Consider the following 26,519-nt stretch of genomic DNA (forward strand, 5'->3'; position numbering starts at 1 on the left):
TTTAATTTTGGTCATGAATCCAGTGTCTGACGTAGTATGATCTAGTCTGTGTATATCGGATCGTTCGAGTATCAAATCTAGCGGTATTATAAATTAGGTCACCGGGTCGTCGTATTATAAGAGTGGTACACCGCAGGGGGAAAATATTTTAATTCATCCGTTAAATCAATTACCATCATTATCATTCGTTCATACTGGAGTCCAAGTCAATGCTCAATAACCTCATGTATATAAGAGAATAGTTTGACATTTCTCAACGTAAACCGCTTCGTTTCCTTGTTGTTTGTTTCAATATCTTCCGGTTTTTCAGTGTTAATCTCGTATCGTGCTTTTGTCAGGCGTGTACTTTTAGCACTCAATTTTGTCTTCCTATATCCGTTTGTCTCTGCCTTTATAAAATAGTTAATTTTATCATTCTGTAAATGAAATACACTGATAGAAACCCTACTGAAACGTGAGTCATCTAGTTTATAACCAGTTTTCATCATTGTCACTGGAAGTATTTCCTTAAATGGTTAATTTCTGGAGAATTGTTCATTTGAAGACTTTTATCATGATATAACACCAAATAACATATTGCTAAAACGTTTCTGAAATACACATTTAACGACCTTCAATTTTTACAGTGAGTACAACTTCCTTTTTAGACCACTGATTCAGAATCTGGCAGTCTATACCTGTAACCTGAGTTAATTCATGATAAAACCTAACCAATGTAGCAGAAAATTTACATTATGTTCATTAACGTTAGATAATTTTAATCCTAATCGTAAATGTGATTACTGTGTTAACAGCTATGTTGACTAAATTCACTATCAAAACTAATCGATTAGACCATTCGGCTCAGAGAACGAAACTCCACCTAAATCATCCATCTAGAGTACAAACCTCTATCTTCCATGCTATTGAAAATTCCCTTCTGCTTTTTTTCCCCAGTTAATTAATCTTCTTCGTATACTTTTGGAAAATTGTGTTAATTCCGGACTTGATGATTATATACGTCAATTATTCTTCGTTTCTAATGGTAATAATCATAATGAAAAACAATTATTGGATAATGATTTATACCAACCAAATGATTCACTGTTAACTTTGTTCACATTGGCTGGTGGATCGGATGATTTAATTGGTTCAGCTGCTCTGGATTTGTTAGATGAACTTGTAAGAATTGTAAGTTGAACTATGTTTTGATTTCATATTTTGTTTTGTCACTGCTTTATGACGTTTTTTTTTAAAAAAGCAATAAACAGCAGGAATCCATTTACTATTGTATTTATCACGAAGTCAGTGTTATGAAATATCTGTGATCGTTTTCCCATATTTAACTGCTTTAGATGGTGTAAGTCAATTATGTCATCAACTCAAGGTACTGCCTGACCGTTGCTGCTACCTTGACGTGGTGGTCGGGCTTGCCTATCGTGATGATTCAATCGAGCTATACTGGCTGGAACAATCGTTCCTCAAGGTCCTACCATGCCAGGCAGGTCGTTTGAAGAGCGGTGAGACTAAAAGCAGCAAACCCAAGGTCCGAAGTCGTACTGCTGACTGTACAGAGGTGTGACAGCAGTAAGGTGTTTCCTTCAGACAACCAGCATGACAGCGATGCTGCCTTCCCACAAGGAGGGGTGGGGTTAGAAAAGGTCGACCCTAAAAATGCACACCTCGCCTTATCCCACGGATATCCGTCTCCGGCGGTAAGGTCCTTTGAAGAACGGAGCTAACACAAAAAGGTCATGTGTGACCGACCTCAGGCAGTTGTCCCTTGGGCACTGCGGTCACGCTCTCAGGTCATTAAGACCACTTCTAACTCAATTTCCTTTTCAGGTACCCCTAGAAGAACCCTTCCACGGTGTGGGCAACCGGGAAGTGATATTAGCCCTCATACCTCTAACAGCACTCAAGATCACTGTATTCATAATCAATCTCCTTCTTCAATTCCTACTATTCCTTCTACCTTGACTTTCAACACTAAACTTCCACTTCCGGTTTCCTCCTCAAGTGTCACCATGGCCAACGATTCTAGTGCGCGAAACGCTGTCCCAGGTCTATTAAAACCTCGCTCCAAACTACACATTGGAGCCTTCAACGTACGTACTTTAAGTCAAATCGGTCAACAGGCTTCCTTAGCTAAAACCCTAGAATCTCGTACCATTGATGTATGCTGTGTCTCCGAAACACGCATACAGGATCCTAGCGTGGTCATTCACTTGACCTCACCTCGCCAAAATGGACAGCCAACGAAATACACCCTCCGTGTATCTGGCGACCCGTTGGCTAGTTCTCGTGGACTTGCAGGTGTAGGCATAGCACTAAGTACAAGGGCAGAACAGGCACTACTAGAATGGATCCCCGTTAACAGTCGCCTGTGTGCTGTCCGGCTAAATGGCTCCGTAAGAACTCGGAAGGATAGGGACACACGTCGTTGCCTTTTCATTGTTTCTGCCTACGCTCCCACTGACTGCAGCCATGATGAAGTAAAAGATGACTTTTACATAAAACTCTGAGCTTCAGAAGGCTAAGCGCTCAGACATAGTAGTCGTAGCGAGTGACTTTAATGCCCAGGTAGGCAGCTTAAACCAAACAGAAAGACATTTAGGTGAGTGTTTTAGTATTCCGGCTCAACGTACCGATAATGGTGATCGTCTGTTGCAACTATGCTCAGACAATCGTTTATTTTTAGCAAGCACTAATTTTAAGCATAAGGAGAGACATCGTCTAACATGGCGACCACCTGCACCAAACCAACGATGGACTCAAATAGACCATATTATCATCAGTCATCGTTGGAGAGGCTCAATAGAAGATTGTCACTCGTATTGGAATACTTGTTTAGACTCTGATCACGCTTTAATACGAGCGCGCATTTGTCTGCGCCTCAATGGACGCAGGAAAAGTACACTAAGAAGACCCATTAGGATTGAACTGGAGGATGAGAAAGCCAAATGCGAATTCCAGAAACAACTGAGTTCACATCTAGGCAGTTCTGTAAACGAGACTGACCCAGATGCTGCTTGGAAAGACACACGAACAGCTGTGGAAAAAGCAGTAACATCTATTAGTTATTTAAACCATAGGGCTCCAAAAAACCAGTGGATTTCTTCTAAGTCTATTTCACTGATGGATTCGCGTAAACTCATCCCATCAGGCTCTGAACACGACGAAGAGCGTAAACAAATTAGATCTAGGTTAACTAAGTCTAAGGAACGATCGTGAGCAGTGGTGGGCAACGAAAGCAAAAGAGATGGAAAAGGCAGCGGCTGTAGGAAACACCAGGCAACTATTCAGACTAATAAAAGAAACCGGAATTAAGAAGTCAAGTGTAAGTGAGACAATCTCGGAAAAAGACGGAACCCTTATCTGCTCTCAACCCGAACGTTTAGAACGATGGGCGGAACACTTTAAGGAGCAGTTTAGCTGGCCTTCAGCTACTGCACAACTACCCCCTATTCCCAGAAAACCTGAATGGAACATTGAAGTAGACCCCCGACCCTACTTGAAGTTCAAAAGGCTATAAGTAATCTGAAACGAGGAAGAGCAGCTGATCCAGATGGATTGGCTCCAGAGGTCTTTAAATATGGTGATCCAATTTTAGCGATTAGGTTGACTAATATTCTGGCTAAAATCTGGGAGACGGACGTAATCCCATCTGACTGGTCACAATCACTGATTGTCCCAATATATAAAAAGGGGTCCAAATCATCCTGTGATAACCATAGAGGGATTAGTCTGACTAACATAGCATCTAAAATACTAGCCTCAATAATTATCGGGCGCCTAACTAAGACTCGTGAACTACAAACACGAGAAAATCAGGCTGGCTTCAGACCTGGTCGTGGCTGTATCGACCACATATTCACCATTCGTCAAGTTTTAGAGCACAGACACGCTTATCGGCGTCCGACAATGATAGTTTTTCTTGACTTGAAAGCAGCATTTGACTCTGTAGACCGAGAGGTTCTGTGGCAGTGTCTGTCATTGAAAGGTGTACCTGAGAAGTACATAAACCTTTTGAAGGCTCTTTACTCGAACACTACCAGTCGAGTGAGAGCTTATGGCGAACTGTCATATGATTTTACAACCTCAAGTGGTGTCCGTCAAGGTTGTCCACTATCCCCATTTTTGTTTAGCTTCATTATAGACCTGTTGCTGGAAATAACACTCTCGTCGACTGGATTTTCTGGAATTGATCTTCTACCAGGAGGTTCACTTATCGACTTAGAATACGCAGATGACATAGTCCTGTTTGGTGAAGACGCTGGCAAAATGCAGAGTCTTCTGTTAGAACTGAGTAATAATGCCAGGATGTTTGGGATGCGTTTCTCCCCATCCAAATGTAAATTGTTACTCCAGGACTGGCCTGCGTCAACACCTGAACTAAGGATAGGGAGTGAAGTAGTCGAACGCGTCGACAACTTCACTTATCTTGGAAGTCTGATCAGCCCTAATGGGTTGGTGTCTGACGAAATCTCTGCACGGATTCAAAAAGCTCATTTGGCTTTTTCCAACTTACGTGACCTATGGCGAAGACGAGATATCCGTCTATCAATTAAGGGACGAGTATACTGCGCAGCAGTTCGTTCTATTCTACTTTACGGCTGCGAAACATGGCCATTAAGAGTAGAAGATACTCGTAGGTTACTAGTATTCGACCACAGATGCCTTAGAAATATTGCTCGCATCTGCTGGGATAACCGGGTAAGTAATAGTGAGGTTCGACGCAGGGTATTAGGGAATGATGGTAAATCAGTTGATGAGGTGATGAATCTTCATCGACTGAGATGGTTGGACCACGTGTTACGTATGCCTGAACACCGATTACCACGACGCGCTATGCTGACTACTATTGGGGATGGTTGGAAGAGAGTTAGGGGCGGCCAAACCAAAACATGGCATCAGTGCTTGAAGTCACTAACTTCTAGTCTGAGCCATGTTGGTAGATGCAGACTACCTGGTTGGGGTCCGCGTGACTATCGTAACCAATAGTTGGAGACTCTGGGTGACATGGCTCAGAATCGATCACAATGGCGTAGGTGTATACACTCTTTATCTTCCCTTAAACCTTGAAATTGAAATTACTTCATAACTTTTTTTTCCTTCCTATACTATATCCTTATATACAACCTTTCTTTATATACTACCACCACTAAATTAATCACTTCTATGAATCCGGTGTTCATCTTGTTGTGCTAACGAAGTATGGCAACTTGGACCGATGCATATATGTGCCTGGTCCTACGTTGTCGCTGACTGACTGACTGACTGACTCAAGGTACTGATGTGAATTTTTAGAGGGGTTGAACCCATTTACACGTATATTAGATCCCTAATGTTTGCCTTTTACAAATAACTCTGTTGAGATGTTAGGTGGTCAGAGGTAGCCCTCAGTATACCCTGCTTTGCCTATGTTTCGTATTAGGTGGCACTTGCCAACAAGGATTACCTTCAATATTGAGGGAACTGATGCTCCTTATTGAATTCGGATCAAAGTCACCCAGTTCCACTGTCTGATACGTTACCACTGATCTGTTCGGTCAGCGAACGATCCTTTTAAATACTTAATAATTTTCTTCTCATACTTATTTATTCTCAGCAACGTACGTTATCCTAGATGCGTAAACCAAATAATCACCTTTCGTCACATTCTAAACATAGACACACTTTTTGACGTTTGACAATAGTTGTCTTGCACCATTCGACTGAGTTGATCGTGAGGTTCTATGAGAGTATCATTTATAGTTGCACCAAAGAAGTTCATCAACCTTGAGTAGTATCCCTGATCGAGCACTATTGGCCTAGCTAAAGCTTATGGCGAATTGTCATCTTAATTGTCAATCTCAATTGGGTTAGGTTAGAAGTAATATAAGGGTGGCCAAACCAAGACATAGAACTAGTTGATGAAGTTATCGGCAATTGGACTGGGCCTTGTTAACAGGTATTGTCTACCGGGTTGGTGTCCTTGTGATTATCGTTACCAATGGTTAGAGACGTTAAATGACATGGCTTAAAATCGTTCCAAATGGTGCACGTACATTCACTCTTTATCTTCCCTTAGAACAAGAGTCTCAAAATCTTATACGTTTTTTTGTACATAGTCTTTTCTTCCACTAGGTTGTGTATGACTGACTGAGTATGCTATCCTCTAACTCATACAGTAAAACTAGTTCAAATACCATTGTAACTACTATGGTTTGGTAAAAAGTCCACACAAACAGTGTGACTCGAAGTTGTATGCATAAACCTATACCTGATAAATAAACCACACTGTCAGTTAGTTTGTATACTGTTCGACGATTTGTAATCCACTGTCACTCATTCTGTACTTAATTAACAATATACAAAGTTTCTAACAAGCTCTTAGATTCCTTTAATTAATTACACATTTATGGTTACCATAAAGTATTATTAGTTTACTTTTCTTTATCCAGAAATTATAATCTTAATAATTTTATTCTTTTTTTAGCCTGACTCAAAAAATCCACCAAGCGTCACTATACCTCGTGATTTTTTATTTGTAAAAACTGTCGAAGCATTGCGCAAAATTGGAGATTTATCAGATTCTTTAAAAACAACAAATGATTGTTACTGGGATCGACTTTCTATATCAGGTCATATCTTTCGAATTCAATTATTAATTCGACACTTGAAACATTTACTTAATCTATTCCAAATTGATTCATCATCGGAGTCTACATTAAATTTGACTGAATCAGATATTCTTTCTCAAATTCCTATTTTAAGTAATTTTCTATGCCAATTAGTTAATAATCATTTGGATAATAATCAACTTGTTGAAATTCTATTAAATGATCAACATGAAAATCAACATGTTGATTGTCATTCTTCGATTACAAATAAGTCGGATATTGATATATGGTAAGTTAACTGTTTTATCATTGATTTTAGATTTTGTATATCTTCTGTTATTTTCTATCATATGATGTCTTCAAATATTTATTCTGTTTTCCTTCCTTTCTTTTTCACTATTAGCCTCTTATCTTGTGCACTTTCAGCTGAATCAATCGGTCTTCTTTTTCAATGTACTGAACTATTATCATCCTGTGCACCAATCACTACTCAAGATGATGAAGTCTCTCTTACGCAAGATACTCCGATTAAATCAAATCATCATTTAGACACTGATTTGAAGTTTACACAAAATATTGCTCGACAATGTGGTTATTTGTTGCAATCACTTATTGAACGTCCTGAAATGCCTGGTTTATTAGCATTATGCTTAACAGCTTCTAGTCCTTTTTATCAAAGTGACGACGTTTTAGGAGTAGGACTTCAGACACGTAAAGATGTCTTTCAATTACTTAATGTAGTTCATCACGTTGAAAAATTCGATGATGATCGGTAAGCAAATATGTGTATATTTATTTTACAAATTGTTCTTGATGTATGTTGTTCGCATTAATATATTTCTTCTTATTATATCTGTCCTAAATAGAACTTTTGGTCTTGCCACTGGAACATCCATTGATATAAATACTTGTTACAACGGTAGAAAAATGGCTACTTTCTGTTTCGTTACTAATGAACAAATACTGATATGCCTCGAAACAAGGACGAAGTTAAAGATCTTATTATGTATCTAGGATACATGTACTGTAGATAAACCGCTGATTCCAAAAACTATTGTCAAAGACACATTGAGTTATATATGATTAAATGATCCAGTCGATGGATAAGTTAGAATAAATTAAACCAAGCATTGGTGGGCATAAATTGGTCAATAACTAGATTGTATGTATACAATTTACAACATCAACAGATGTAACTGCATCAATTAATTATATAAATAAATTACAGAGTTGTATATCTACTGCTCCCTAATACTTTCTGTTTAATGCTTGAATATAATTTCCGTTTTATTAACTACTGAATAGTGTAATAAGTTACATTTATGTACCCAGCTTTAAGAAACCTGGTTTATGTGGTAGAAAGCGATTTTACCCAGCACTCTATATCTAATTAGACTGACTGAGTTCCGAACTCTCAGTTATCCAGTAGCAATCTGTTGACATATTTTCCTTAAAATCTTTATGTACCGTAACTTTACACTTTCGGTTATTCTAAAATCTGCTTAGTAGGCATAGAATCATCGACTCGTCATCATTTTTAATACTGATAATTGTACAATATTGCACCTTTCTATCTGTTTTCGTTTTATGAGACTTGAGTAACTATCCTCTAAGCGCATAACCATAGTAAACCTTTTTAGAATCCTTGGTAATTTGATCATCTTTGTTATCCTCTTGAACATGAAATTAATATATATATATATATATATATATATATATATATATATAGTGGTGGCCTATTCAGCAAGATACTCGACATTTAGTCACCAAGTCGAATGTTCAAAACACACTCAACATACTTCAGTTTGTCCAACCATGTGGTATCACTAGTCCTCACACTTAGAATGTGATTCGAAACCAAACACACGAATCTGTACTATTTTCAGAGCATATTTTGATGTCTTTTTTATCATTTTGGCAGGCATGTTGATCTAATTTTGGTAAATTAAGTTCCAAAAAACTAACTTACTGTTTAGTTTCACGTCGGTCTTACGAAGTATAGATGTTATTAATGTTCAAAATCGATTCATGTCTAGTTTCATAATGTCCCCGGTTACTTAGTCCGTTCTTTATCTGGTAAATTATTGCATTTATTTATACATAGCTTTTGGGAGTAAATTGTAATAGATCAAGATATTTGAAAATCTCTTCATAGCTATAACCAGGAGTCCTTGATTTCATGAATCCATCCTGTCTTGGTCTGGTCACTTCTAAACTACATGAACTAACACAACCTATCGGCTGTTCACATTCTAATCCACAACTTCATTGAATAAGCTGATTTACTTGACCTTACTGTAGTTTCAGTATTCCTCTATGTATACCTTCGATTCACTACTAGCGTAAGAAAATGTACACTAGATTAATTACAATAATATCATATGGTTTATATTAGTTTTGTTATTATAACCTATATGTCTAATGTTGTTTAAGTCAGGATTAATACGTAGTAGGGATACTTCAGATTGTATAATAATAACATTTTTAGTAAATTATAATGTTTATGCTTACGTATACATGTGTTAAGTTTTTCTATTATCTAGTTCCCCTTGAATACTACTTCATTCAAATCTTTCCAAATCAGAACCAACAATGTATATTTACATATTCCAAATGATGATATATTTATGATATTCTCAATAAATAAAGAATTCAAATTTCCCAATTTTTGTCATATAATGTTAAGCACTTCTGTAATGTAAATAACTTTATTTATTCGCTTAAAAATTCAAATGTCTGTTCATTATGATGTCATAAACATATTGTTTTATTATCAACTCTCTATCTGACGAGAACCGGTGCTTTCAACGTGGTATGGTCGCCGGCCCCTTAAGAAAACCACCTGCTTCGGTTTGGGCACCCGGGCAGTATTACAGCCCTCATACAAATCAAATGAGATTTGTGTGGCGCATATGTATCTGGTGCCCCCTTGTACCAATATTTGTGTGTTTAAATAAATAAATAACTCTCTCTAATGCTCAATTAACATGAACTTATTAAACCAAACCGTTGTATTGTTACTTATAAATATATTCCAATAAATTCAAACAATATGTAACTATGTAGTAGAAAGCATTAGAGTTTTCGTAAAGTTTACATAAGTGTTTAGCACTTTATTGTAGGTACTACCTCTGATTGGTTGAAAATAGACCAATCAGTACGTTCCAATTTTAACACAGTATGCAATAGTCAGTTTTGGTGAGACTATAATTTATGAACGAACCAATCAGATTTAAAATAGTACATGTTGCATTTCGGCACAAAATTCATTCTTCCATTTGACCAAATAGCATTTCGGTATTATAGTTGATTTCAGTTTGTGATGAAAACCCCTACTCTAATTTCAAGCTCTAACTGCAAATCCCGATTCTGATTTCTCACGTTAATTTATAACCTTTATTAAACCCTAATAAGCAGGTGAATTTTCTCAAAGTCACTTTGGCGTCGCTCAAACGTTGTCCACAAATTATAGTCTCACCATCAGGAATTCTACTTTTTAACACTATTAATTGATATTCACTTTATATTGCATAAATGGGCACCATATGAAATGGTCGTTCTATGTTCTTTTTTAAAATTTGTATTCAGGTTTGTATTTCTATTTAATCAGTTGATAAATCCTTTTGGATATTGTGGTAATAAATTACTCAAATTTCTATCAGATGAACAATATCATCAACCAAATAAAAACAAAACACTATTTTTAAATAAATGGTTTCGTTCTTTGACTAATGATACAAACAAAGTGAAACCTATTAATCGATCATATGATATGAAATCATACCGTTCTGATTCATCTGAAGTGGAATTATTGGAAAAGGATATCGATAAGTTTTTGGCTAATCAAAAGTTAATTGATAATAATCATGTAAGTATGGTCCTTTAATACATTTATTCTTATAGTATTATTCTTTACTGTTTATTTGGGTTAAAGCACATGTATGGTGAATTTTGGTTCCAACTATAGACAAAAACTGATACAAACATTATTTTGAATCCATCTAATTCTCTTTTAATCGATTTATTTTAGATAATTTTATTGTCCTCTGTCGAGGCATTGTCTCTTTCCACAAGGCTTATTGGTTTACTCAAGGTTGACTCTATCGTTAAAATGATCTGAAATGGTTTCATTCATGATTGTAAAGCGTTTAGTCGCCCTCGATCTGACTCCAGGTTGATCGTATAAATGATTGTTACTGAAATATTCATATTGCCTATCCTCGTATATAATTATCGACTTAATCCGCGTTAGTGAATAACGGAATTAAATAAGCCAAATACGAGAATAGATTTCGAATACGTATATTTTGTACACTCATTGATCTGGACAATCAGAGGAATAAAGCGAAGAAAATATGCAGAAGGCTTAAATAAATATGTTAGCATCATGATCACCCAATATATGGTATTATCCATCAGCTGTTTCTTAACAAAGCATACTGAGGTTGGGGTTCATATGCATTATCATTTGATTTACAAATGGACTTATTTTAATTCCATTATTCATTAACGCGATTCAAGTCATTGATTATATACAAGGATTGGTGACGTGTATATTTCGACAGCAATCATTCATACGATCCAACTAGATTCAGATTTAGGGCCACTAGAAGTTTTTTTAATTTGTATTTGATTACTCCCTATCACCAACACCAGTTCAGGTGTGATATTTTTAATTAGACAATAACTCTTAAAGATATTATAATTTATTTAAATATACAAAATATATGACGTTTTCTCACTGTACTCTCTTAATTACATAATAATCAGTAACAGAGATAGTTTAACTACCTAACGTTCTCCCATTTTGAATGATAAATTATAAACCTGTTAATTTTGCTTAACCCTTTGAGTCTGTTCCTACATATTGCTGAAAATAATGTTTATTTTCACTGAATATATGTTATGACGTATTACAACTCGTTATTGTATATGAACGTGCAATGATACCGAAAATACGTACGAGCAGTCTTGGGTGCTATTCGGTCCTTCCTATCTGCCTAGCCCAGCCGTTAAGTCCAGAACACAAATAACAGCCTCAGCAATATGAATCATTATTTACAAGCATACTGGGTTATATATACTAACCAAACAGACCACACATATCAAAAATAGAAAAATAACATTTGTACAGTAATTGGCCAATGTGGCTGTAGCTAGGGGGAAAGTAATCAATAATAATAGTTCCAAGGTCAAAATAAAGGTTATGATAAGAGGAACACAGAAACGATTAGGTCATTTATTTAACAACTATCCAATAGGAATAGGCGTATTACATTTGTCCATAAATGGACCTCAGATTTATGATTCATAATTCGCCAGGGGATACAACACCTCCCCTTTTTGAGAAATCCGGAGTTGATATCCGGATTTTTAATTTTCTCGAATTCACCCTCCCCCACGAAAGACTGTTGGATCCTCATACAGCCAAGTTACTATTAATGCGATATGTTTGTCACATTTAACAGGGAATGCATTAGAACTGAAGAGATCATGAGGATCAACGACATTTGATTCGAGGTCACCAACATTTGATTCTTCTGATATAGTTTCCTTGAATTTCCTCGGAACCTCATTAGTAGATAATGAATCATTAGGATAATCAGTATCTATGAGAGTTGTATTGGATTCTTGATTATCATTTAATACATCTGACATTTTTCTCTCATTTTTATAAGAGAATTCAACAGAAACATATGAATCATCAAAATAATCTAAATCTGGTAGAACAATTACAGAATTTTGATCATTAGATTCATTAGAAACATTTTTCGTATCATGATTAATTTCATTTGGCGCCTCTGTATTCAATACACTGCTCGATTTGTTTTCCGTTTCTTCATGGGCGGGTACTGCAGCAATTTTAATGGCGCTTAATAAGATATTGTCTCTCTGTGAACTGGACGATTCATTGCTCGCACGTTTTGTTTCAGGGTTAATAAGACTTGGACCGTGTACAGGGCAAGTCTCTGAAACAGGTAGTACTGGGTTACTGGGCTGATCATGTATAACTGCTGCGCTTAAATTATTGCTTTGTACGGATTCATTGAGGCTTTCGCCGGCATATTCATTAGTTCTGTAATCGTTTTCCAGCTCTGTACGCAATTTTGAAATTAATGCGTCAACTTCCGTTGCACCCCCGAAGCATGGGTGATTCAGCAGCTTCGCGTGTAACTTGTCAATGAAATCCAATTGACTCTTTCTAAAGCGCTGCTCTTGTCGCTGGATTAGCAACTGAAATTGATCGGAAGTTAAAGCCATTTTTTTAATGCAAATAATAATAATAAATCCAAAAAAAACACCGGCAATTATTATGGATTATTTAATTCCAAAATGACGTCAGCGGCTGCTGTATTTTTTTTCCAGAATCCCCGTCGCCAATTGTTATAACGTATAGATTTCTGGCCTCTTAATATATATGAACGTGCAATGATACCGAAAATACGTACGAGCAGTCTTGGGTGCTATTCGGTCCTTCCTATCTGCCTAGCCCAGCCGTTAAGTCCAGAACACAAATAACAGCCTCAGCAATATGAATCATTATTTACAAGCATACTGGGTTATATATACTAACCAAACAGACCACACATATCAAAAATAGAAAAATAACATTTGTACAGTAATTGGCCAATGTGGCTGTAGCTAGGGGGAAAGTAATCAATAATAATAGTTCCAAGGTCAAAATAAAGGTTATGATAAGAGGAACACAGAAACGATTAGGTCATTTATTTAACAACTATCCAATAGGAATAGGCGTATTACATTTGTCCATAAATGGACCTCAGATTTATGATTCATAATTCGCCAGGGGATACAACAATATAGTAAACTGCTCATTGAATATATATATTGCTATCATTTACATTTGTTAATATTGAAAAACATTACAAGTAATATGTTGAGTTCCACTAATTCTTACTCATGTCGCTGTAAGCATTGTCGATATAACGATGAAAATGCTTAGTAACGTTTCTACTAAAAAATTTTGACAGGTCTGAATAAATTACCTAATGTAATTCCTTTTAGAAATGCAATTTTTCCTATAAATTTGTTTAGAATTAAACTAGAAACAGGTTCTTAATAGTCACCATCGTTGGTTTTTATAATGTCCACATACCTTTTAAATCTGGCTCTCCTAAACATGTGATGAGAATCGCTGAATGCTTTGCACATTTTAAAAATGTTTGTAAGTGCCCGTACATTTTCCAATGTATGATTGTCGGTTGGAGCTGAGAGTAAAGTTGTGATTTTTTTTCTGAATAATTTAGGGGATGAATCAAGGGTTATTATTGTTGGGGGTATAATAGTTCAGTTAAGCAGTCTTGCATTGCGTTAAATCTCAACTTCATATTTTCATATAAATTAAAACAAATTCATTTAACAAAACACACTTTTCTGTACGTGATTTCGAGCCACACTATTTGTGTGTTAACTAGTGGTACTTCCTTTGGTCCTCCTGAGAGTTAGTGGAGGCAATTAGTGCTTCTGGAGACACTGATTAATGACACGGTAAAACTGAACTAGTGGGACGCAATAGTTGTTTATGTAGAATATTTGTAAAGCTTTATTATTTTTTATTTATTTATTTAAACACATAAATATTGGTACAAGGAAGCACCAGATACATATGCGCCCCTAGGTGGACTCGCCTTGTCCACCAACCCGGTTAAAGCGCCGGACATTCGCTTTTCGTCCTCTCAATTTCGTAAACAACACCCGTGGTACGAGAAGGCAGTGAATAGGACTTCCTTGGCAGAGGCTATATATTCGCTGGCCATGTGAGAGCATTTCGAGAGGGAGAGCGGACTCTCCCCACTCTCGGCCGTACCAGGGCATTTGGGGGCATTATTATGTAGACCAAGATAAATGGAATAAATTTGACCTCAATTTATTGACCAAAATGTAATCGCTTCAAACATTGACTCACTATTACAATTGATTGACCAGTGGGTGGTGATCAATGTCATCCGTATCAAGTCCTTCTTATTGCTGATCGAATGCTATCGATCAAGTTGCAATGCGGCCACTAGTCTAGGTGGCTCGACACTCCGTGCACTGTTAAGATAAGATGGTGGTTGGAGGTGGTCAACAGGAAACCCTGGACCCGGGTTTCGTGCTACTTGGCACTCGTCAGCAAGGTGTTCCTGTAATCTTGGGGGAACTGGTGCTCCCTGACTGATTCGATCCCGTGTCCCTCAGCTTCACAGTCAGAGACGTTACTACTGGGCTATTCGGGCCGCGACCGACCTCCTGTAGGACTGAGATGTAATCACAATTGATTGACCACTGGGTGGTGATCAATCTCATGCGTGTCAAGTTCTTCTTAGTGCTGATCGAGTGCCATCGACTCACTATCCCATATTTTATGGTCTTCTTTTGAGATATTTACTAACATCTATAGAAATTGGTTAAATTAGCCGTTGTTGTGCCTTTTATTACTACGATATTTTTTGTTCACTGTAAATCACTGTTTATATTTTTGTTATTCTTTCTATTAGACTACAGATGATGATATTAAATTAACATTATCCATGTATGAATACAAAATTCGTCTATTACAAGTAAGTTTTATCAATTCAAATTACATAACTTATCATAGGATTGAACTCATTGTGTGCATTTTTTTTGAAAGATTTTCATTTGAAATAAATTTTTCTTTAAACTAGTTTTTGACGAACTTCCTGAACAAATTTACACAGTAATGAATTGATTGTATTGAGGAACAAATACAATTGCTCTCTAGAACACATTGTCTTGTAATGGCTTAGCTTCGTTAATCAATCACCTTGATAACTGTGTTTAGATTCAAAAGGCAATAAGAAGCGGGGACTACAGTTTACTAGCGGATAGCACAGATAACAAAGTTACAATCACATTGAGTGAATCTGGAGCAGAGAAGCTAATATGTGCTAGCCAGCGAATACAGATGCGAATTTATAGTCAGATCGGTAAGGGCACAGCAAAGCAAAAGCTATTAATATAGGATTCGAGCACACATATACATGAGGAAGAGAATGATTCATCGAGCAATATTCAAGCGATCAACATTTAAGCTAGGGAGAGATATGTGCGCAGGCTGTCACATGTGATCAAGCATACATGTTTATACAAACATGATAGTGATCATAATAATGCAAAGATATAGACGAATTGTTACTGTTAGAATAACAGTATCTGTTAAATAAGTTAATAAAATGACTTGACAAAAGTTAACCACTAAAAAAATGATTGTAGGAGAGTTGCTATAGTCTCTCACTTAGTCGTAGAACCATAATAAAGTAACTAATTAGCATGATAATCAGAAAGAATTACGCAACAGAAATAACTCTTTTTCTATATTTATCGGTATTAGGGTTGTGGAGATTGTTAAGTTCCATTGATTTCATGGAACGATCAGTGTTAGACCACTTGTGAAAGCCTGGAAGCACTGAACGGCCGTTGGAACATGGTTGTTTGATATCGTGAATGGATAAAAGTTGAACATTAACACCGTTGGGTTCCGGCTCAGTCGACCAAGTGTTAAATGCTCTCACTTAAGAGCAAAAGTACTGAATTGGGTTACCGCATGCAGAGTCGTGTATGTGCACTGCTGAGGAGTTTCATGCTATGACGAAATAGCCATCTAGTGCTTCCAGGTTTCAATGGTGGTCTAACATTGATCGGTTCAGGATTCCAATGAGTCTTTTTGTATAAGTCTTCAATCAAATTGAAATCGTAACTTACAAATGACTGATCACTGAGTAGTGACCGATGTCGTGTATGTTAAATGTTTCTCGATGCTGATCTAATCCTATCTATCAAATTGCAATGTAACCACTAGCCTTAGTAATTGCACATTTCATTTACTATATTAAAAGGTAGGATGGTGGTTGGAGGTATTTCGCAGAAATCCCTGTACCTTAGGTTTCGTGCTCCTTGACGCTCGTCAGCAAGGTGTACCTATAATCGCAAAGAAACTGATACTTCTTGGGGGATTCGACCCCGTATCACTTATCTTCTGAATCAGAGACGTTATTACCAAGCTATTCAGTTCTCAAATGACTTCCTGTATGATGGGAATTTATTTAAAATTAAGATAGGATCTAGAAAAATGATTTTATAAAGTGTGAATATATGTTCAACAAGATAATCAATAATCTGCTTGAATTATGCTGACTTAGTGACTTAATATCTAACGCATTTTTCTTCCAATCATTTGGTAACAGATTCCAACTCCGTCTCTCACCTACCCCAGTTCCTTCAACCGAGTAATATCACCTAGCACACATAAAAATATATTAAACTCAAAGCTAGTTACCTAGTATTTACGTTACATTGTTTAAAAAAACCTGCCTATATATCATCATCAATCTGAATTTGAAGTGAAAGAAATTGTTCCCTATTTCTCCAACCAAAAAGCCTAAAGTATTTAACTTTAATTTCATTACTCTGCTTGTCGTATTAATTACTTATCAATAAACCTTTTTCATCAGAAGCGTTTGAGGGATTTCAAGGTCACAGCGCCAATTTCAGTACCTGGTGCTCACGTACGATAGGTTTACAGAGAATTTTAGAGAAGACTTGACAATTAAGCGGCTACAATAAATGAGACTACTAAAAAGTTCCTTTATTTGTGACCGTGGAAATTAAGTGACTTGTAGACGTTGTGCAGACTACCGTGATGTTGTCTTTCGATGTAATATGTATTGAAGGAAGACGTTTGCTAGAATAGGAAACTTCATCTCTCGATCCAGATTGAGAACAAGGCATATTATAATAATTGCCGCGAACTGAAAGCACCAGTAACATTGGCTGCAAAAATCACAGTAGTTACTGAAGCTTCGGCCGTTCAGTGGTATGGGTGTTATGGCGACATATCCATAATAAAAATGATAAATTTACACAACCGAAGCACACACAAACAATAATTAAGCTATGTGGTCGAGCGGAAAAATATAGGAAGCATTTATTCAATATTAATAACATTGTTTCCAATAGTCTATACTGTTGTTACCTTATTGAAGTATATTTGTTTTCTTTCAAGTATATATTTTTCTAAAAATATTTTTAGTCTCGTGAAAAAGTTCAAGAAAAAAATGCCAGAATCAATGCTGAAGCCGCATTGAGTGCGCATAAACTATGCGATTATTATCGGGAACGTCTTGAACTATCTGAATATGAGTCTAGTAAATTACGAATGCTGCAAATGGAATCAATCGCTAATATACATCATTATAAAAAACAAATTACTTGTGGAGCAGAACAACTTGAGAAGTAATTATTCTTTATAAAATATAAAGTTATTTTCTATTGCTAAAAAATATTTTTCGATAGCTACGGTTGTGATCGACATTTGATTAAGTAAGATAATCATTGACATACAATGAGAAGTCTGTCACAACGTAGTAGTCTTTTTTCTTTGGCTACATTGGTGATCATATAGTTTTCCCATTAAGTACATGTTCTAAAGTCATGAAAACTTTCTTTTAGATTGTCGAAAAAATCTTGTTCCTTGCAAAACACTCCCCGTTTATGATTATACATTTGTTAGTCATCATTTCCATAATCCGAAACAACTTTGAAAGGCCTTAAAGGTTAGACTCTTCAGTTAAACCTTCTTCTATCATTCATCCTTTTCTGTGTGATATCACTCTCGTAGAAATATGATTCAGTTCTTATTTAAGCGTCCCCAACTTCCCAACAATTTTCGCTCAGAATTTTCTCAATTCCATGTGTTTTATTACAATCGTATCCATAGATAAACCTACCGTGTTTAGTTCATCACGAATAGACGATCAGTAAGCAGAAATGCCACAAGTTTGATGTTTTAATCAGCACATCAGATCTACAACCATCCATTATCAATAAACTTAATAGCTTAGTAGATAATGTTAACCCATCCTTATCAGTGTTAAATAAAAGTGCAATATCCAGAATTTTCGAGAAATTTCCTGTTTATTTGGCTAGTGAATCCTAAATGTAAATGCATGATTTCCACTAGCGATTTCATTTCAGTCATCTAAAACTGACCGTCCATGTATATCTTCTATGAAAACATAGCTGGCTCATTTCAACTACCCGAATAAGAAAAGCGAAAAATTGAAGGCTAGGGCTCAAAATAAAACCCTTAGTGAAAATCATCCTTGTAAAATAAAACTTATATACTACTGAAGTCCTAAGTTTCGTCCATATACTAATAACTATATCTACAGAATAATTAATCCATTCGGATATAAAGGGATAAAAAGTAGTTATTATCTTTGATAATTCCGTAGAAACGTCGTTTAATATGACAGGAGTAAACTTTCAGTGTAGCATTTATATTCTCTATCTTAATTAAAGTGAACTAAATTTAGTATGTATGCTTTTATATTAATTCTGTGTTTTTCCATATATGTGTGAAAATCATTTTATAGATGAACGTATTTCGATCTCATGATGATATGTTTTGGCTAATTAAGACATTTTTATTTTATCAGACTTTTATGTTCTCACTTCATCTCATGGGAACTTGTAATAGTTCTCTATTATCGAATATAACCTTTAGGCCTGTGAATACAACAGAGTTGACTGCAAAATTCAAAGTTACATCATTGCTATAAGCTTGACATTGTAAAACATGTAATTTCCATTTGATATGCTCATGAATTCTCATCAGTTAATAACCACGTTGACTACAAGATGGTATACCGTTATCTGGTGTATACGTTTTTTCTTCCTTTGAGACAATTCTGGTTCTATCCAGTTTCTTAGTGTTATAAAAAAACAACCTTTATTCACTTATTTTTGTTAACCGTTTAACAGTTTTGTTTTTCATAGTTGAAAGCGTATGTCAATTAAAGCTAGACCACCATGGAAAACCTGGACGCTCTGGAAGAACGTTAGTCCTACTATGGGACTCCTCAAAAGAAAACATCCACGATCCCGCACCCGCCTTCCTCGAACCCAGTGCTTCCAGGTTTCCCATGGTGGTCTGGCTTCAATTGACTCACGCTTTCAACTATGAGAATACTAAATCTCCACAAAACAGTCTCCGCGTTTTGTTTTTGTTAAATCTATAAACAGAATAGTATTTTAATTATTACAAAATTTCTAGATTTAATGAGAAAATTGCTCAACTCAGTGAACAATTAGAAATTAAACACAAATCTTATGAAGGTAATGCCAATTGTTACATTTAAATTAGTATCTTATATTGTCAAATTGTGTATAACAATAATCAAATTCTTCATTTATTTATCATTTGTCGATAAAAAATATATGAGAACAATCTGTTTTTTGACATGTCATTGAAAGAATTTTTTAACAGATTTACAATTTTCAGCTTTTGTATGTATATCATGGCGTTTGCTTTTTCAATTTTCCTTTCCTGTCCTAATAGATCATTTCATTCTATATATTTATTATTATTATTTATTTGAGAAAATAAATATTGGTACAAAGGGGCACCGAATACATATGCGCCACATAAGTCATTTGATTTGTATGTGAGTTGTGATAGTACACGAGTGCCCAGACTGAGGCAGGTGGTTTTCCTAGGGGGCCACACCCGTAGCCTTCGACCTAAATGTCTGACCCACAAGCCAGTGGAGCAACGTCTGAAGATGCAATCTCATGGTAGCCGGTGACCAGCGATTGGCTCATTCGCCATTTGTTTCCTCCGGATACTGGAGCCCATGTACACCATTGGTTTGAAATCAGGTTTTTCCAACTCCCCTAGGTGAACAATCCGTGTCCACCATCACTTCATTCTATGAAATAAAGGATGTTAAGATTATTCCCCACTCGAAATAATTGGTTTTCTTATATACTGAGTTAATATTAAACTCACATATAACACACGTATATACTACAGCTTTGTGTATCTATTCTCTACTGGTTATCATTAAATACTCTCAAACTATTGTATTGAGCAACGTAATCATTTGTATATATCAAAATTTACACCGATTTCTTTCTTATTTAATAAATTAAAATAACCCTCATAGTGTAAACGAATTTTCCCTACTGACACTATATTTATAAATGGGTATCCAAATAATTTTTAATAGCAAGGTAATGAAAAAAAACAGAAGAATAATCTCAAGATAATTGGAAAAAGTAATCATTCAATAAGTATTAACCAGAAAGCGTGTATCTCTTAACACGACTCCAACTCGAAAAACTGTTAAGTCGGCTTACAGTAAACTCTATCAGAGCCTCCAGAGGCTCATAAAGAGCCCCAACCAATCAGCGATTATTTAGAAGTTGTGTGAAGTTATGTTACTAAAATAACGAGATCCTGATTGGCTGATTAACACACTGCTACTATGTAAACTCAAAGTCTCTTAATTACTATAAAATCCCTGTATTTTCTGTACATAAATGAATCCTGTAGAAAAGCGCTTCCCCCATACTTTGTGCCTTTTCTCTGGTCTTCAAGTTGCTGTATAGTTCTAGCTCGGGGATACGGAACTAGCTTAGGGAAGCAAATATAGCGTTCACAACCGGCAAGACGTAACAAAAACAATGAAATGTTTTGCTTGTATGGGAGAGAACGTTGTCGCATGTATCTGTAGGTCATTTGATCCATTTCTGCACGTCACAAACTTTGGAATAGCTGTGTCATTCTTGTCTAAATAACCAAGCTATTAATACAAATTCATAGTGCTATCGTTTAATTAATCCTCTAAATAACTTATTTCAAAATTAACGTTGTATAAATACGATGTTTATAAGTCAATGTTTCTTACTGTAGCATTATGAATAGCAGTCAGATAAGCCGAAGTAACTTGTCAATATCTAATCTTCGCGTCTATTTCTTTCGGATGCAAATCCTTTTTTTCTCTACAGAATCTGAATTAAAAGTTGAAACTCTTCAAAATAAATTAAAAGCTGCTCGTGAACAAATTAGATCTATGGATTTGACAATTGATGATTATCGAAACCAGTTGAATCAGGCTCAGAATCAAATCCAAGCTCAAACTGCACAAGTACGTCTTTTTTTTACGAATAATGCTATATACTTGTGTCTTTTTTCCTGTCAATAATCGTTTTGATGTCTCACAAATGATCTAAACTTAACAATTACTTTCTCTAAAGCACTGCATGATGTCTTTAAGTAAGTCACTTTACACATTGTGATCACCTCATCTTTCTCTGGTAAAACAATTATATATAAGACATCGTGCAACTCATCGAATGTTCATATGGCATTGGTAATGTGTGATATCAAGTAACAGCAATCTTACAATAATACATACTTCCTCTCAATTAACAGTGAATCCATACAGTTTCAATCGCTAAGAATTTTACAAGTATAATTTTATATTCTATGTCTTCTTTATGCCTGGTTTCTTATGTTTTGTAAAACTATTCGTTCCAATCTTAGTGAAATTTCATATTATCGCGATAATCAACTATTACACTTTATTGCAAATAGATCTATGAATTAGGGGAAAACTCTTCTTAACCTTAAGTTCCGTATTTATTACTACTCCTCATCAAAAATATACACCTAACTTTTAGATAAACTTGTTTGGTTCTTGTTAAAATATGATTTGGTTCGAGTCTTTTCAAACAATCCACGGGTACAGCCGAGAGTGAGGAAAGTCCGCTCTCCCTCTCGAAATGCTTTCACATGGCTACGCGTATATAGACTCTGCCAGGGAAGTCCTAATCACTGCCTTCTCGTGGCGGGGGTGTTGTTCACGAAAGTGAGAGGACGAAAAGCGAACTTCCGGCGCTTTAACCGGGTTGGTGGGCACGGTGCGTTCACCTAGGGGAGTTGGAAAACCCTGATTCCAAACCAATGGTGCACATGGGCTCCAGTATCCTGAAGGAACAAATGGCGAATGAACCAATCGTTGGTCACCGGCTATCATGGGACTGCATCTCCTCACGATGCTCCACTGGTTTGTGGATCAGATCTTTAGGTCAAAGGCTCCGGGTGTGGCCTCCTAAGAATACCACTTGCTTCAGTTTGGGCACCTGGGCAGTATCACAGCCCTCACACAAATCAAATGAGATTTGTGTGGTGCATATGTATCTGGTGCTGTCTTGTACCAGTATTTATGTGTTTAAGTAAATAAATAAATAAAAATAGTTACTCACATTTAAACTGTCAGCTCTACACTAGTTTAAACAACTGTTTGTTATCATAATCCACCAATGATTTGTGGGTAAATAAGACTTTTGAAGACACCATTTAGTGTTTCTTAACATACACAATGGTTTCAGTAATATTTATCTAATAATCACAGTTTGTTTGATAAGTTCTGTGGAATTTGAAAGGATGTTAGGTTGATATGAAACTGTAAATATCAATGTTTTTTGTAACAATAATTCAGGCATGAAATACGAAAAAAACATTGTTATGTGTATAGCACACAGAATTCAAAATACACCATTATTACAGATGATTGGTAATTTACTACAAAACAACGTGATATGGAAGTCCATTGTAACTACGAAAGCAGAGAGAAATATTTAACCAAATAAATAAATGAGCGAACAATAACTGGCCATTTCAAGGTTAACGTAATCAAAACATGTTATATTTCTTAAGCAGCAATTATGGAAGAGTGAAAATGAAAATGTACGGAAATGTTAAACATGTCGAATGAATAATTCTAGAACTCAGTGCGCCTAAAGAAGAAACAAGTTTCTTGTACTATATTGAGCCTCTTGCGGCCGCGCCGCAATTATACGAGCAGCTGTATCATCTAGTCTGAGTATTGATCACTCCGCCTAGATTGCTGACATCAGACCAGTGACACGATGATTGTAAGATTACAATTGATATCAATATTTAGCCACTATTTGTCTTAGAAGGATTTCTCCCACACTTGCTTGTCGGATAGCCAGAATAGAATACAACACAGCAGGTTGACGACTTCTCACACAATTCAGTCATATGACTCAATCCACCCACACATCAAAATAGATAGGAAATTATAGCCCGGATATAACTATGCCATAATTAAATGCGAACTAAATGATAATTTGTTAAGCAATCAACAGTATTTTGAGGATCGTGTAACGTACAAAAATAGTTTATGCGTCAATTAAAAACTTTCAACTAAGGGATTGTAAAAGTACAATAATTTGAGTGCTCGGTGATTACATAATGAAAATATGAATAATAATTTCCACTAAAATGGTTCCAAAGGCTCAGGTTTGTACAATACTATCCTAGTTATAGCAATAGTAAAAAGTCATAGTGAAGTCCTAAATGAAAGCATTGATTCTAAGTATGTTTACACTTGTGTAGTACACTAAACAAGAGGTGAAATGTGAACTTTCCTGCTTATCTCGATTTATTACGTATCGTATTCACATTTCCAAAACCACAAATCTAGAAAGTCAGTTTGGTTAGGTGTACTAATGATATTATATTTTCTAATAAGTATTAAAAATTCCGGGACTTTGCTACAATATATGGTCGTACTTTACAAAGCATATCTTTCTCTTGTATTTCTTTCAACCACTTCTTTTTTCATTTAATCATCTTATCAATTTTGTTTTTCAATTAAGATAAATAAATTCACCCAAATTACAAGACTTATTAACGACCTCACAGTGAATCCATCGGCTGAATTGGGGAATTCTTTGATTACTGCTAATGGACTCGATCGACCTGTGCAACCAGATCCTATTACTTCTCAATCTGTTTGTGACACTGGTCGTGTCACTTCAGTTTCAACGCGAAAGACGACTAACCGCAATCCACGGCATTAAATAACACAATATATGTATGGTTTAATTCTCTTTGTAAATAAATATAAATCTCTGTTATCAAATAAACTTCTCTCTCCAATTTTTCCACGTTTTTCAAGTTGCTTGTAAGAAAACCCGACTTATTGTTAAACACATGTTTGGACTGTAAGATAGAAAATGGTACGCTCGAGCACTTACGCTTGTTGATATTCTCTTTAACCCTCATGCTGCCGATACTGTTGTTTTTGTTACATATTATGTAGAGATTACACCGAATACAGCTTGTTACTAACTTTAAAATTCGGATCAAAACTTAACATTCGCTGACAGGAAAGAATTGTATATACCGAAAATAAATATGTGATTTTAGTTCCAGTAGGCTGAGTGGAGTCGAAATTGTAAGAACGAGCTATACGTGCATTTACATGATCTCAGTTTCCGAAATTCTGGCAAAAGTCGAGACTTTACGCACAAATTATTCAGAATTTCCATTTGACAAACGTTCGTGATTGAATTACGTTGACAGGTGTCTGAGTATTATCTTGATGTTTTCCCAGGTAACATTTTCTAAAAGATCATGGTACCTAAAAATGTGCGGTAAAACGTCGATTGTTAATTTTGAGGGTGATATTGAAAGAGTTGTATTTCCTGTCGATCTTGTTCTACTTGGTATAAAACACTAGAAGCATTCTACAGATACTTAAGAGAGTCATTAACTGTTTGGTTGTATGGGTTTTACATTAAGAAGTGGTAGGTGCTTGTATCACTGAATTTTCTCCATGTTAATATCTTTTGTTTGTGAACCCGTAAATCTCAGTACGTCGAAATCGCATCCAACAGTAGTTTTGATCAACATATTAGTTTTAGGGAATAAAGCTCTCTAATCAGGACCTGAGGTATAATAATGGAAGTCTGATCTGTTTGGCAATGCCAAGATTTCTGGTTCTAGTGATTCTTCCATTTTAACTTTTGTCCACGGTGGTCAGCGCTCTAAATACATAAATAATAAACTTTTTGATCTAGTCTAAGCACATCTTTGGAATTACTGTACTTTGTCAGTCAGTAAGTACAGGTCACAAAAGCAAACGGCGTTATACATTTAGTTTCCTGGATGTTTTCAAATCTTAGAAAATCGTGTTGGATTGCGTTGTTTTCTAATACTCAATTCTTTCCACAATATATGCTACTGGTCCCGATGAAAGTGTTGTGCACGATTTACCTGTATCTGCATACATTTTGGACCAGGTTTAACACTAAAACTCGGCAATTAAAAGGTTTACTAATGCTTGTTGAACCACAATTATCAGGCCACCCGATTTCCAACTGCTTCAATTTCTCAATAAACTTGTTTATCCGCGATGTGCAATTGCAAATGTAGAGTTTATGCACATATATGATATTATAAAATTGCTGAATTCTATTTTGAAGTTAAATACTGAGAAATATTAACAGAAGCTCTACAGCTCTGGTCATGTTTTACTTTTTTTCATCCTCCGAAAAAGAGTCAAGCACTAAATATTTGATGAATAAAAATATTGTCGTGGTGCATGATGTAATAGAAAACTTTGGTACCTGTTAAAGAATCCCACGTCATTGCTAATAATACCACTTATTTGATCTGTTTCGAAAAATTACACTTTCTGAGTCCATGTTCAAATGTAATTTGTTGCAACACACTGCGCTTCATGTTAAAATTTTTTACTGTGACGAGATCTATGAGACTTAATAAAACCACTATTTATTATGGTCGTTTTTGTGTTACCTAAAATATCAGCTTATAAGCGAACCAACTAAAAAATGTGTGGAACAAATCATATTCCTCCAATTTGTAAGCGAGAAACTGAAGGTTGAACACAATGGAGTGCCGATCGCTCTCAAAAATGTTCGATTTACGAACTTTAAACCGCAAAACCGATTTGTGTATGATAAGTATAAATTTTGGACACTACTAAATACTACTGGACGATGATAAATTTCGTTAAAAATCACGTATAAAGACCAATGCAACTGATATATACGAAAGAGTGATGACCACTTTAGGTTCTCCGATTGAAGACGATTGTGAAATCAGCATAATCCGAGTCTACAAAGGGAAGTAACTGCAGTTTTTGAAAAGCATAAGCCTTTAAAGTAAAAAGCCTCATCAAATTGGATGTTCGTATAGTGAATCATTGTAGATAGTTGACCCCTCCCCCGTCCTGGTTCAATGAGTAGGTACTGAAATACGCTAGTTTATCAAAATAATGACTGGAAATCTTA

At 35.8% G+C, this 26,519-nt stretch overlaps 1 protein-coding gene across 1 annotated transcript in view; it reads left to right on the forward strand.

The window, feature by feature from the left end:
* The window catches only part of Smp_166820 (hypothetical protein), a gene marked incomplete at its 5' end in the record, with an annotated part of 33,319 nt that extends 8,989 nt beyond the window's left edge, over window positions 1-24,330 (forward strand). The window contains 8 exons of the mRNA XM_018798879.1: window positions 937-1,170; window positions 6,461-6,873; window positions 6,988-7,356; window positions 10,173-10,452; window positions 15,083-15,145; window positions 17,635-17,837; window positions 21,316-21,535; window positions 24,078-24,330. Of these exons, the coding sequence (XP_018650724.1) occupies window positions 937-1,170; window positions 6,461-6,873; window positions 6,988-7,356; window positions 10,173-10,452; window positions 15,083-15,145; window positions 17,635-17,837; window positions 21,316-21,535; window positions 24,078-24,281 (1,986 nt within the window). The 3' untranslated portion in view covers window positions 24,282-24,330. The remainder of the gene's footprint in view (window positions 1-936; window positions 1,171-6,460; window positions 6,874-6,987; window positions 7,357-10,172; window positions 10,453-15,082; window positions 15,146-17,634; window positions 17,838-21,315; window positions 21,536-24,077) is intronic.
* Between the last annotated feature and the right edge of the window lie 2,189 nt (window positions 24,331-26,519).

This window comes from Schistosoma mansoni, chromosome 3 (assembly GCF_000237925.1).
Source record: "Schistosoma mansoni strain Puerto Rico chromosome 3, complete genome".
NCBI classification, from domain to species: domain Eukaryota; kingdom Metazoa; phylum Platyhelminthes; class Trematoda; order Strigeidida; family Schistosomatidae; genus Schistosoma; species Schistosoma mansoni.